The sequence below is a fragment of the Urocitellus parryii genome, chromosome 6 (assembly GCF_045843805.1).
Source record: "Urocitellus parryii isolate mUroPar1 chromosome 6, mUroPar1.hap1, whole genome shotgun sequence".
NCBI lineage: Eukaryota > Metazoa > Chordata > Mammalia > Rodentia > Sciuridae > Urocitellus > Urocitellus parryii.
This window is the reverse complement of record NC_135536.1, coordinates 42,194,509-42,207,811: the sequence shown is the minus strand read 5'-3', so window position 1 is coordinate 42,207,811 and position 13,303 is coordinate 42,194,509. Positions and strand designations below refer to the sequence as shown.

The window sequence follows — 13,303 nt, the reverse complement described above, 5'->3', positions numbered from 1 at the left end:
GAGTGGTGACAGTTGTGATAGAGTAGGGTTTTTTTTTTTTTTTTTGGTTCATATGTTTGTAACTCAGTCCAAAGTAAATTATGGTCTGAGTTTGTTCTACTTTACTTCTGAAAATCATTCATTCCAGCTAATTGATTTACAATGAAAACCAAAGGTTTTCCTTGATCTTTATATGATGAACACTAATACTGAAAACTTGGATGTCCATAATTTCTTTCCTAGCTTTCTTATTTTATACTTCTGTCCTGGCTTGTTCAGAAATATGGAAATTGTTGGAATGCCTGCAAGTTATACCTCCTGTTCTCTATTCCTCTGTCCTCATTCCAAGCCTTGAGACAGTTTACTGTCTTTCCTATCAGTTTATGAAGGGAAGGACCACAGATACTAGCCCATCAAAAATAGTCACCATATTTCCATCCTTCACCGAGTTACTGTGTTCATTATATATGTGTTTATTCACATGCATCTTTAATCGTAAGAGAAAATTTATTGACAATTTAAAAAGCATGTATCTTTTTCTACATTTTGAAATATTTTCTTGGAAAAACAGAAACTATGCAAATTAACTTTGAAGGATTCCTAAGAAAATGCTGTATCCTAAAGAAACAACTCACATTTTCTTCACATAGTATTCTGATGGATCATTGCCAATATTTGAATTAGAATCCCACGCTAGCTTTTCCCATAGAGAGTGAACTGCTTGATACCTTCACTCTAATAACCGCTTTCCAATTCCCCTGGAAAGAAATGGCTGTAGAAGACCAGAGGAAAAGGTTGAGTGGCTTTGTTATCAAAAAGCTGATAAATAAATGACTATCTTTGCTTTAGAACTTTCGTCTCTAGAAGAAATATATTCCTACTACAACAACAAGAAGAAAGGAACTTTCAGAAAAACATTCTCATACATGCTAATTTTTGGCATGGGAATTCATGAATTAGCTCTTAAAAAAGAATTTTTATCCTTCTTCCCCATTCTCTATATCATGTGCTATTGACTTTGTTCAACCCAGGGAATGTCAGTGTGTACTCAATAATATGTCTAAGGAGAAACAGATCATTTTTTGATATTGATAACTTTGAAATTATATTTTCCCATGTAGTCAGAAAAAAAAAGTCTGGTAAAATGTGAGTTTTCCAAGATTGGTAGGCCAGGGGCTCTGATTGACCCATTTTTTCTAATTTTTTAGTACTTTGCATGACTTAAGTAATAAAATTTCTGCATTACTATCAACTTCATAATGGCAGGTTCAATAATCAAATATTCATTATTACCTTAGGTATTTAAAAATTGCAGCTTCTGTGACCAACTTAATATATTGGAATCCATGATTCAAAAAGTTACTGCAATAACCATCATCAGTGACCTTGAATCATCTTTCACATGAAAGTCTCCCTCACCTTCCCATGTATTTCTGTTTCCCATGAAGGCTGTGCTATGAATTATGATCCATTACCTGGTAACTTGGGCTTGGTATCATTTTCCCTCCTAACATTATTCTTCTGTCCCTCCCTTGGTTTCCTTTGAAAGCTCTCAGTGACATTTTATGTTTTTAGCTTTAGGTTCATAGAAAAAAAAAGTATATACCTGTAATATTGTATGAATTACTCATCTCATACATTCCTATACTTATACATTCAAATGAAAAAAGGAAAGTGAAAAGCTACATTTTTCACAGAACTACTTTTTTTAGGGCCTCCAACTGATTTGTTTAGGATTGCCTTTCTCTTAAGCCCTGGCTCCAGGATTCCAGGTTTATCTTCATGGGTCAAAACAATTTTCTAGATTTGCTTAGCCCTGGGGCAGAATCTGATGTGGTCATGGAAGAAGGGAGTGATGACAATGACAGTGAGAGGAACAGTGGGCTCATGGATGACATGGAGGAGGCAATGGTGCAGGATGCTGAGATGGCCATGGCAGAGGGCCAGAGCGACAGCGGGGAGATGCAGGATCCAGACCTGGACCACGAGGATTCCAACAGAACCATCAGGTGAGATTGCAGTCCCCGGCCTCAGGCAGACAGTGGAACCCAAGTGAAACTTAGCCTTTAAAGCTCTTTGATACTTTATTATAAAAGAAATTTAAAGGGTTTGCCTAATTTCATTAAGAATGAGATGTGTACCATAGATAAGCGTTATTGGAGTAAGGAGGTCTGGGTTCCCTTCCTAGCATTGCCTCATTTGTTGGCCCATTTTCTTTTGCATGTAAGGGACACTTGTATTTGCCATCCACAAGATTATTACTAAGTTTATATTAATTCAGTGTACAGTAACACAAAGATCATAGATCAACCTCAGCAAACACTATTTATTTTATAGTTGATCCCTATTATAAATATGACATCATTCACACGTGATTGTTCTTGATTTTTATTTCAGAAGTACATGTAGTTTTATAACTGTTATCTGCTTGTCTACATTTTTTTAAATCACTAGATGATCTTCACTTTTTATATCATAAATCAGCAGTTTGGTCACCAGTTCAATTTGAACTGCTCCCTGTTTTTTAGTTTAGTTTGTTGGAAGATGGCCATCCTCATTTATATTGTCCGTGGCTGATTTTGTATTTTACCATAGTAGAGTTAGATGTTCTGCAGAACCAAAAATATTTATTACTTGCCCTCTTACAGTAGAAATTTCTCACTCTCTAATTTATATTGTAAAGCATATTGAAACTTTTATGTCCATTTTACAAATACCAAATTCCTTGACAAACTAAAATGAAAGTAGAGAAAAATAATTATTTTTTTCTACTTAATGTCAAAATAAATATTTTTAAAATACTGGAAAATATTATTCTTATGGCCCAACACACACACACACACACACACACACACCCCCATACACACACATACACACTTTCTTTTTAATTAGAAATATTTATTATCTCATAGTTTCTTTGGTTTGGGAATTTAGGAGAGTCTTTTTTAAATTTTATATATTTATTTTAATTAAGCATATATAACAGCAGAATGCATTTTGATTCATTGTACACAATTGCAGCACAACTTTTCATTTGTCTGATTGTACACGATGTAGTGTCATACTATTGTGCAGTCACACATGTACCTAGGGTAATAATATCCATCTCATTCCACCAAGGATGCATATTTCTTTAGCACCATATGTTTTAGGTGGATGCAGAGAAAGACGGAAGAGGGGAGGATGAGCCAGAGACAGAATGGAACATAGAAGGGACAATGGGAGAGGGAGGAGAAAGAAGTGAAATAGCAGCATAATTCCATAAATAATAGTTATATAAAAGTTTAAAAAAGCAGATTTTAATGTTTATGAAATTATTCAGAGATAGAATTCATATTAAAAATATAATCTATAAATTATTAATATTGTGCCTGTAATATGTGCTTTTAAGCAAATAAGCTTTCAAGTGTGATTATGGATCCTATAGCCTCAGTACATTGACAATAATCTATCTACTATTTACTTGAACACTGCACTCTATATAGTTCATTCTGAAAACCAAGGAGTTTGTTACCCTGCCTCAGGATTTTGAAAGCATACATATAAAATGCCTCTCATTATTCAAAGTGACCCACTTTCTGAACCATGGTACTCTGAAAAACACTTTTACTGAAAAAGGGATGTGAATATTTTTGACTTTCACTTGAAAATGGTTGAAATAGGTTTGATTCATAGAAAGAACATCTGTACCTTAAAACATGTCTCTACTAAAATATTTTGACTTTTCAAGTCCGTCAACAAGCAACAATATCCCGCTCATGAGGGTAGTGCAGTCTGTCAAACACACAAAGAGGAAAAGCGACACGGTCATGAAAGAAGGATGGATGGTCCACTACACCAGCAAGGACTCCCTGGTAAGATGCACAGTGAGAAGTTTCCTCTAGTTCTGCATTAATGAGTGGAGATATTGATGCCCTGTGAGTACTTTGGCTGTCTGAGCTACTGGAAACAGACCTTAGTACCGCCTGGCATAGGGCCAGGTAGAGCATATTACAGTCTCTGGTGTCAGATGTAGTTAAACAAGCAATAGAGTTAGAAAAAAGTGTAGAAAGAGATTTGAGGAAATCAAAATCATTTACCTCAATTACGTGAAATGATCACCAAAACTTAAATATGTACCTGTTGTTTTATAGAAGTCATGAAATATGCAGTGTATGTTTTCAGAATGCCTCTCTGTGATTTGCAATTTTAAAAGAAGTGCTGCATTTTAGGGAGAGAGAAAAAAAATAGAATGATGATTTATGTATATCTTAAATTCTTATTTGTGTTTTTATTTAAAAACTGACTCATTCAGAAGTGTGGTATTCTTATACTTTTTGTCTATTTATTTCTCCAGATTTTCTTAATAGCAGATGAATGAGGTTATGTATGTATGTGAAGAAGTAGAAAACTTTGGTCCACATTTCAAAGTTAAGCTAATTGATAATTTGTAATTAGGATGATTTCTCAGTCATTGGAAGTATTTTCATTTTCTCCTACTGATAGGATCTATATCATGTCTTTAGATAAACAGACACCTATAACCTAATGGACTCATCTATAATTGCTGGAAAGAGAATGATTTACTGTAGGACTCAACTGGACACCATCTAATTCTTCTTCTTGGACATGATGCAAAATATTTGAAACATGTTTGATCTAAGATGGGTTGTAGAAGAGAGCAAAAACAGTGTTGGGGCTTTGGGTCTAAAAGGATATAAATGCATGTATACACACACACACACACACACAAACACACACACACACACACACACACCCTAATATCCTGAAGGATATATCTAGAGTGGACAGAGACCCAATCACCAAATCATAGTAGTTAGATTTGGAATGTTCTTTAGTGAAAGTTGGTACTATGAAACCCAGCCTGCCACCCAACAAAAAGTTCTTTAGCTCTGTTGTCACATTCAGAATTTTTCTATTGCTAATGGAGACCAAAATATGTGGCTGGATCAACATGATATTTCTTTTGTTCTAAAATAATGAGCATGTATAATTATTATCCCTCCTTTTAAACCTTTAGCTCTTCAAGCAGGCAAGTAAATTTTAAAATGATGTTTGTCATTTATTGTGCACATACTATGTGTGCATATTTACACATTATCCCTTTTACTCATAACCCTTTGACGCAGATGCAGAAACTTACCTCACAGCATTTGCTGAGTAGTTAATTTCTAGAGACAAAGTGAGTGTGAGCCTGCCTGGCCCAAAGCCCATTTACTTCCCACCATCAAATCTTGTGTTTCCCTTGGAAAATGCACTTATTTTTATCAATTTCGGTTGGTGTTAAAGTTTTTTAAAGATCCTGACTCTAACTTCTATTTCAGCGGAAAAGGCACTATTGGAGATTGGATAGCAAATGTATTACACTCTTTCAAAATGACACAGGAAGCAGGTACCACAAGGTAAGGTGGCTCTTCCTTTGATTGTAGTCTAGTATCCATTCCTACTTTCTCATGAGACTACAGATTTTCAGAAATATGAAATACATCTAATACACATGAATGTTTCTGGGCTTCCTATAGGAGATATTTTTTCTTCTCTGTAGTTTACAAATTTCTTAAGAATCTGATTGTAACCTTTTGATTCATCTGTCACTCTCACATTTTCTTAGAGAGTATTTCTGGCCCCATGAGATGGTAGAGACGGGGAGGTAGAAAAGCTTAATTGAATATTTTAACAGAGTTGTGTAATGTAATTTTACTAGAAAATTCGTAGTCACAGTAGATGAGCTAAAAGTAAATTCCCGAGTCCATCCTATCTAGTCCATCACTGAAAGTTAAGAAACTGTATGATTTCTCCAAGTTTGCCAATGTGCATAAGGAATACTTTCCTATAGAGAAATATTTAGCAGAAATTTTCTTTTAAGATTACAGATGTGTCATAATATATTACCCAGTAAAACACAGCTCCAAAAGAATTTCACAGTGAAAACAGTATATATAGCTCCTTCTACATGAATGCAAACTCCAGAGTATGGCCAGTTTACACAGCTCTGACAGAAAAATGAAACCTCATTAGTTCTTACATTCAAAATGTTGTTTCAAAAGTTATTATCTTTATAGTCACTTCATACTTTCTGATAAATAATGTGGCAATTAATTTTTCAACATTAAATGGTCTTAAAAACAACTACTTTAAAAACCAGTTGCTATGGTTTTCCTCATTAACAGTATTCACTTGGTTATACTACTATGTGTAGTCACATGTATTGAATCAAATCATGTTTAATTTCATTGTTTTAAAGAATAGTTAAAATTTGGTAATAACCATGAATATCCAAAATGCATTTCAAAAATGTTGTCAGTTTAGCTCACTGTTTTAAAAATTATCATTCATGTTCCAAGTCTTGGATTTTGGTGAAGATTCAAAATTGTTAGTCTTAAGCATTTTTATTCCTGCTACAAAACACTATAAAAATCACTTATATTTTCTAGAAAGTAGTGGTGATAAGGTTTCCCATTTTGCATTTGAAAAAAAAATTATGTATAAATGATGGCTACTGGGAATATTGTTTCTCACATGTCCTAGAATGAATTTATTTAAATTTTTATGTGCTTTTAATAAACCACATTTAACTCAATCTTTCTTCCATAGGAAATTCCTTTATCAGAAATTTTATCTCTGGAACCTGCAAAATCTTCAGCATTAATTCCAAGTGGGACTAATCCTCATTGTTTTGAAATTACTACAGCAAATGTAATATATTATGTGGGAGAAAATGTAGTCAATCCTTCCAGCCCCCCACCGAATAATAGTGTCTTTACCAGTGGTGTTGGTGCTGATGTGGCCAGGATGTGGGAGATAGCCATCCAGCATGCCCTCATGCCTGTCATTTCCAAGGGCTCATCTGTGGGTTCAGGAACCAACTCACACAGTAAGTGCACAGGTTTTATAACTAGCACAGTATACATGTGTTCTGCCTTGCCCAAGAATGGAATGTGGTCTGGGGTCTTGGCTAAGTGGTAGAATGCTCCCCTAGCATGCTTGATGCACTGGGTTCAATCCTCAGCACCACATAAATGTAAAATAAAGATACTGTGTACACATAAAACTAAAAAATAAATATTAAAAAAATAATGGAATGTAAAAAAGAATACTTGTGGTAGACTTAGTTTCTTGGAGAATATAGGATCTTTTAAATACAAGATACTCCACATACCAAAATATTTTATTCATTAAATTATCATATATCATTGTCTTTATTTTATATATTTATTTTTTTTTAGTTTTAAATGGACACAATACCTTTGTTTTATTTATTTATTTTTATATGGTGCTGAGGATTGAACTCAGTACCTCACAGTTGCTAGCCAAGCACTCTGCCCATGAACTACAACCCCAGGTCCTATTTGGTATATATATATTTTTATGTACACCCTGTATAGTAAGCACTTACAGACATCTAGAGCTGTTGCTCGTAAAAGAAAACATGTAGTCAGTTTGAGCTTGACCTAGAATGCCACAAATGTGAATAAATTTGATTTCTCAAATCCACCTGAGATGGTATCCTGTACAGGGCCCTTGATATGCAAAGTATTTGGTAACTATTGGTAAACTTATCCCAGGAAGAAGTCTCTATTCTTTAGTAATATAAAATTAATTCTGCCAAAATGCAACCAGAATTAAATATTGAGGATAAATTTTAAAATGAAAAATTTTAGAGGAATGACTGTATAAAATGTGATTTTAAATTTCATAATGTTTATCAATAAGAAAACCTGTAGGGCTGGGGTTGTAGCTCAGTGGTAGAGTACTTGCCTACCACGTGTGAGGCACTGGGTTTGATCCTCAGCACATAATAAATAAATAAAATAAATGTGTGGTGTCCATTTTCTAAAAAATAAAGAAAAACAAAAGAAAACCTGGAAATTAACCTGTTTTTTACATTATAGTATATTCTTTGCTGACTATTATATTTTTTATTTATTTCTACAACCAACATATTAAGAGAATATATATACTTATTTTGATGTTAAGCAATTTTTATAAAGGTCTTTGTTTAATGCCTAAAATAAGCATTAATGAAGTTATCAATCTACCTATTTTGCAGGTAAGGAAATTTAGAAAGATTAAGTTGTCTAAGCTCATATCAGAGATATTAAATAGCAAAGCCAGAGTTTGAACCCAAGTCCTTCTAACTCCCAGCTCTAAACTGACAAAATTTTATTTTTTGAAAACCAAGTACAGAGAGAGTTTATAATTTTAAAAGTAAAAAGTATTCTTATTGAAAATTCTCTAGAAACATCTAATTGTTATGATTTATTTAAAACCAGTCCTGTAGGATGATTGAAAGCATGCTTTCACTTGTTTTGCTGTTACCTCTCTGACTTGTATATTCTTTTTTTAACATGCATTTCTAGAAGACATTTCTGTGAGCATTTCAGTATCAAATTGTCAGATTCAAGAGAATGTGGTGAGTATATGTCTACCAATATAAAACCTGATAATGTGATTATTGGGAAATAAGAGCATCACAAAATAGATTTTTATGGATAATTTTAACTTTTAGTATTTTCTAGAAAATAAAATATCTATTGGAATATTTTTCTTCCATGAGATTTTGGAAACACAACATTCTATATTTAGTGATTTTCGCTGTAATCTGTATTTTAATGTAGTGACAGGGACCTATTTTTCATCTTGGGCAATTAATGGGATGGCTGATTTTTCATGTTTACCCTTCTTTAGACTGGACTTTCAATGGCTGATGTTGCACATTAAAATAAATAGACAAAATAAATTATTGATTTGCATGAGTTGTTTAAGTATGCCATTATTCTCATTCCTACTACCCAGAAGTGCTGTCAGATGATGAGGTCTGCAAATGCTCTTACAGTTACTTGTACTAACAAAGAAGACTTCAGGGAAGTTGTGTAAATCAGATTTTATGGGTCTACATTCTAGATCCTTAGTCACTTGTACTATGTCCACCATCCTTTCAACTTAGTTTTTAAAAATTATAGGCCAGGCATATAAAATATAATGTATCTATCATGTATGCTTTGTTATATTTTGAAACTATAGCCAGTAGCCTGAATGTAATAAAGTCTTACTTGTGACTCAGAGCTTTCACTCTATTTTGTCTACTATACCTAGGACCAAAAGAAAGCACTTTACAGCCTTACTTTACACTAAACTGAGATTATTTTTTTAAAATAAAACCTTCATAAAACTCCTTTCATCACTGCTATATTATTACACACCTTACTAGATTGGCATAAATGAAAGAGAAAGCAAACAACTTCATGGTAAAGGTCAAATGAATTCTTGGTCCATCATTTCTAAGAGCGATGTCCAAAGACTTCAGGTTCCTGCTGCTTTTGCTTAGCTAGAGAAGACTTGGAGAAATATAGGTAACATAAAGCCCCTGGAAATTCCAGATAGCAGTGGGGTCGCTCCTGTTCAGTCACTGTTTCCCTGGAACATTTTGATTCGGGCTTTTAAATTTTAAAGGAAATGCTTCTGCTAATGGATGGAACAGGCTGGACTCAGAATTCTGGAATAGAATCAATGTTTTATCCAGATAGTTTTGAACTCACTCTCTGCACACTCTGAAGGAGTCACAGGATGGAGACCACTTTTAAAATTGTTTCCTAGGGAGAAAAAGTAAAAGAATAAGAGTGAATATGATTTACAGAGGGTAGGATATGATGCAAAAGCACTTTTTTTATTGAAAGAATAAAGAATGTAAAAGTGGATAATAGGCAGAAAATGTGGTGGGATATACTGTAATAGGAACCCATAAATTAAAATATATTGTTTTAATAAATATGGTTAACAAATCACAGAGTATAGAACTTAGATAAAACTGGGCTTTATTCAGCAGTCATTATTTCAAAGAGGAAAGAGTAGACTTTTAGAGCTTGTTACCTCCAGAAATGATAGTAAAAAAAAAAAAAATTGGAAGAGCTTAGCTGCTTCATAGTGGGCTGTCATTCTTTTGTACTGTCTCTAGGTCACTCATGGTGATTCAGCCCCTTCGAGTTTAGGTTCATCTGATTCCAAGTGACTAGCATAGGAGCAGCATCCCCATTGTAGAGAAAGAGTGGATCAGGATTTCCACAGAAATGTGATTGGGATACATGGGTATTTAACCAAGTTTCTAAATAGCCATCTAAATTTAAAAAAAAAAAATCCCTTTTCAGATAATCAGTAAATGAACGCTGTATAATTTAGGTCTTTTTCTCTCTACTGAAATGTATTTTGTCTCAATATGAGAAACCTTGATCACCTAAGACCAGATAAGTTTTCAAAATATTGCAATATAACATCAATTTAATGTGCTTTGAATATCATCACTGAAATCTTATTTAGCATGAGTAATTAACTTAGTTTTGAAAAATTTAATATTTACAATATATTCAATAAAATTACACAATTTACTAGGATTAATGATTTGTTGCCTCTTGTCTGTTTTTCTCTGGACTTGTACCTATAGGACATCAGCACAGTGTATCAGATTTTTCCTGATGAAGTACTGGGTTCCGGACAGTTTGGAATTGTTTATGGAGGTAGGTTAGTTCACTATGTATTTTTATTAACTTAAAATTTTAGCTACCTGTGTTGAGAAAAGTAATGTTTCCAAGAAAGACATATAAAACAAGGTCTACATGTAAGTGTTTATAAGAGTCTTTCTCTTTTGCCTTTTAGAGACTTTGTCTTAAGGTAGTCATTCTTTACAAACCAGTGTATTTCTGGGTCTTTAAAAAAATTTTTTTATTTTAGTTGTCAATGGAGCTTTACTTTATTTATTATATGAGATGCTGAGAATCGATCCCAGTGCCTCACACATGGTAGACAAGTACTTTACCACTGAGTCACAGCCCCAGCCCCTATATTTCTGTTTTGAAAGTTTCTATTCCTGAAAAGCTGCTTTTGCTTAAATATTGAAAAAGTTTGTACACAATACTGAAGCAGTTGGATTTATTCAGACAAAATGTTGAAAAAACAAAGAAGTTGTAGTTTATAAACAAATTACTTCCATTTTCTTTTAGAATCTTTAGTAAGGACTTTTATGGAAGGTCTGTTTATTTCACGAGGCAAAAATAAAAAATCCTTTAACTTTCTGATATCTTTACCAATGTATCTATTTCAGTAATAATTGAATTTTTAAACTTTTGAAGTGAAATACTAAGTTTTTACCTTTTTTCTTATTTGTCAAGCCTTTTGTTGAATTTATTATTTTAACTCCTGCTGAAGAGTCTAGCTAATTGAATCATATTTTTCAAAAATTTAGGTAACATTTAATATTATCATTTTTACCTGTTCTATAAAATGATATCATAACTTTCAGTTTCTTAATGTAAGTAATAAATTATTTTTTCTGTGAGGTTGAGTGCTCTGAAATAATCAAAATATCCCACTCAATTTTACTGTAAAATAATAATTTATTAAATAATTTAATAAATAATTTATTACTCATCATTATAAATATCATATTTTCATTTAAAAACAAAGTTATATTTTATTTTCCAAAGTTTTTTATTGTTATACAATACTCCTATGATTTTTTTTAAATGTAAAACCTGTCAATGAGTCAGCAACCGTTGTGTTTTATGTTATTAAGTAATGGTATAAGAGAAGAGACCAAGTATTAGACTGATTATTGTTCCAATGTAATAAGTAATTGTAAAAATATCCCAGTAGATAAAGCACATGGAATACATACCTAACTGCACACTGTGTGAGGGTGAGGCAGGGTGAGAGATGAGATTGGAGAGACCAGCAGGTAATTTGGAACATCCAACACTGGGAGACCTAGGGTTGGGAAGGCTTCCACAAGGAATAATAAAACACGATACCTATACACACAGAGGATAGAGATGAGAAAGTCTTCAAAGGGAGTCATGTCCACTGGTAACACAGATGTGACTCCAGTGGGGAGTGGCTACAGTGAAAAGGCTGAGCTGGAGTAGAGATTGCAGTGAGCCAGAGAGATAGGGGTGAGAGAGAGAAGTAGAGATCCTGCAAACAAGGACAGTGAAAAGGCTGAGCTGGAGTAGAGATTGCAGTGAGCCAGAGAGATAGGGGTGAGAGAGAGAAGTAGAGATCGTGCAAACAAGGCAACATGGGAGTGAAGGTCTGGGAGGAGTCAGAAAGATTGGTGAGAGCAGGATGAATGAAGGAACAACAAACTTACCACAAATGACGAAATAATAGAATTCCAAATTGTCTATGTGGAACCAAAACTTGTAAGTAATTAGATCTGTTTTCCATTTTCATCTTACATTTTCAGATCCAGTTAATGCTCCTATTATCTGTACTTACTGTATTTTAGTGGTGTAGAAATTCAGAGCTTGGGGTACCCCAGAGACACCCTCCTAAAATGTTAGTCGTGAGAATTAAAGGGGTTGATGTCTTTAAAGGGCCAATCATGTGGTGATGATCACTAACAATTGATTTTTGGTGTGCATTGTTATCTGAGCTCCTCATTTATGTGTCTTCTTCCTTTTGAGCCTCTCAACAGTGTTACCATTGAAGATGAGGAAATTCAGAAAGATTAAGTAATTTCCTGATGATCACACAGTTAGTGAATGACAGAGCCAAGACTCTCAAGCTTTCCCTATGACATACATCAGGACTTTAAAATTATACTTTCTTAGGAGAGCATTTTTGCTGGTGCTTTGAATATTTTCTGCGTTGAGTAGATCAACATCCTATTTCTTAAATCATAGATTTTTATGAGAAAATGTGAGACAGTTGATATAAAGTTTTTCATGCCCCACTTCTTGTGTGCTCTAAACTGTGGCCAACTGTAACACACATACTTGTTTTTGAATAATGGAACTAAGAAATGAAATCTTGATGGATATGTAAGTCAGAGTACTTCAGAAATGTTAATTTATTCAGTGAAACATTTTTATCCCTTCTATAAATGTGCTTGTAACTTTGGGTGTTTTTTAGTAGAGGTGATATTTAATAACATGCTAATGTTTCTCATTTTTATTTTAAAGGAAAACATCGTAAAACGGGAAGAGATGTGGCTATTAAAATCATTGACAAATTAAGATTTCCCACAAAACAAGAAAGCCAGCTTCGAAATGAGGTTGCGATTCTACAGGTACTTCTTTGATTCTCATTTGAGGGCTATAAAGTTCCCTGCTTCACTTTCATAAAGCAAAGTTACCTGGGGCATAGATATTTAAGAGCACTTTAAAAGAACTGAAAAGGGAGATCAAGTATCAGACTCCTGGCTGAGTAGTATCTTTCTTGAATTTAGGCAGCAGTTGTCCCTTTTTATGTGTTTAATTCTAGGTTTTAATATGTTATTAGTATTCATTAAATGGTCATGTTTCAGCATTTGTTCATAGTGGATATGCTGAGA

The 13,303-nt window shown here is 33.6% G+C and overlaps 1 protein-coding gene across 4 annotated transcripts in view; it reads left to right on the top strand.

Annotated features, from left to right (window-relative positions):
• Positions 1-13,303, top strand: part of Prkd1 (protein kinase D1) — a 318,052-nt gene that overhangs the window by 262,538 nt on the left and 42,211 nt on the right. For all 4 annotated transcript variants that reach the window (XM_026414345.2, XM_026414341.2, XM_026414351.2 and 1 more), the window contains 7 exons: positions 1,784-1,988; positions 3,710-3,833; positions 5,304-5,381; positions 6,574-6,853; positions 8,340-8,392; positions 10,418-10,490; positions 12,933-13,039. In XM_026414345.2, coding sequence (XP_026270130.1) covers positions 1,784-1,988; positions 3,710-3,833; positions 5,304-5,381; positions 6,574-6,853; positions 8,340-8,392; positions 10,418-10,490; positions 12,933-13,039 — 920 coding nt within the window. The remainder of the gene's footprint in view (positions 1-1,783; positions 1,989-3,709; positions 3,834-5,303; positions 5,382-6,573; positions 6,854-8,339; positions 8,393-10,417; positions 10,491-12,932; positions 13,040-13,303) is intronic.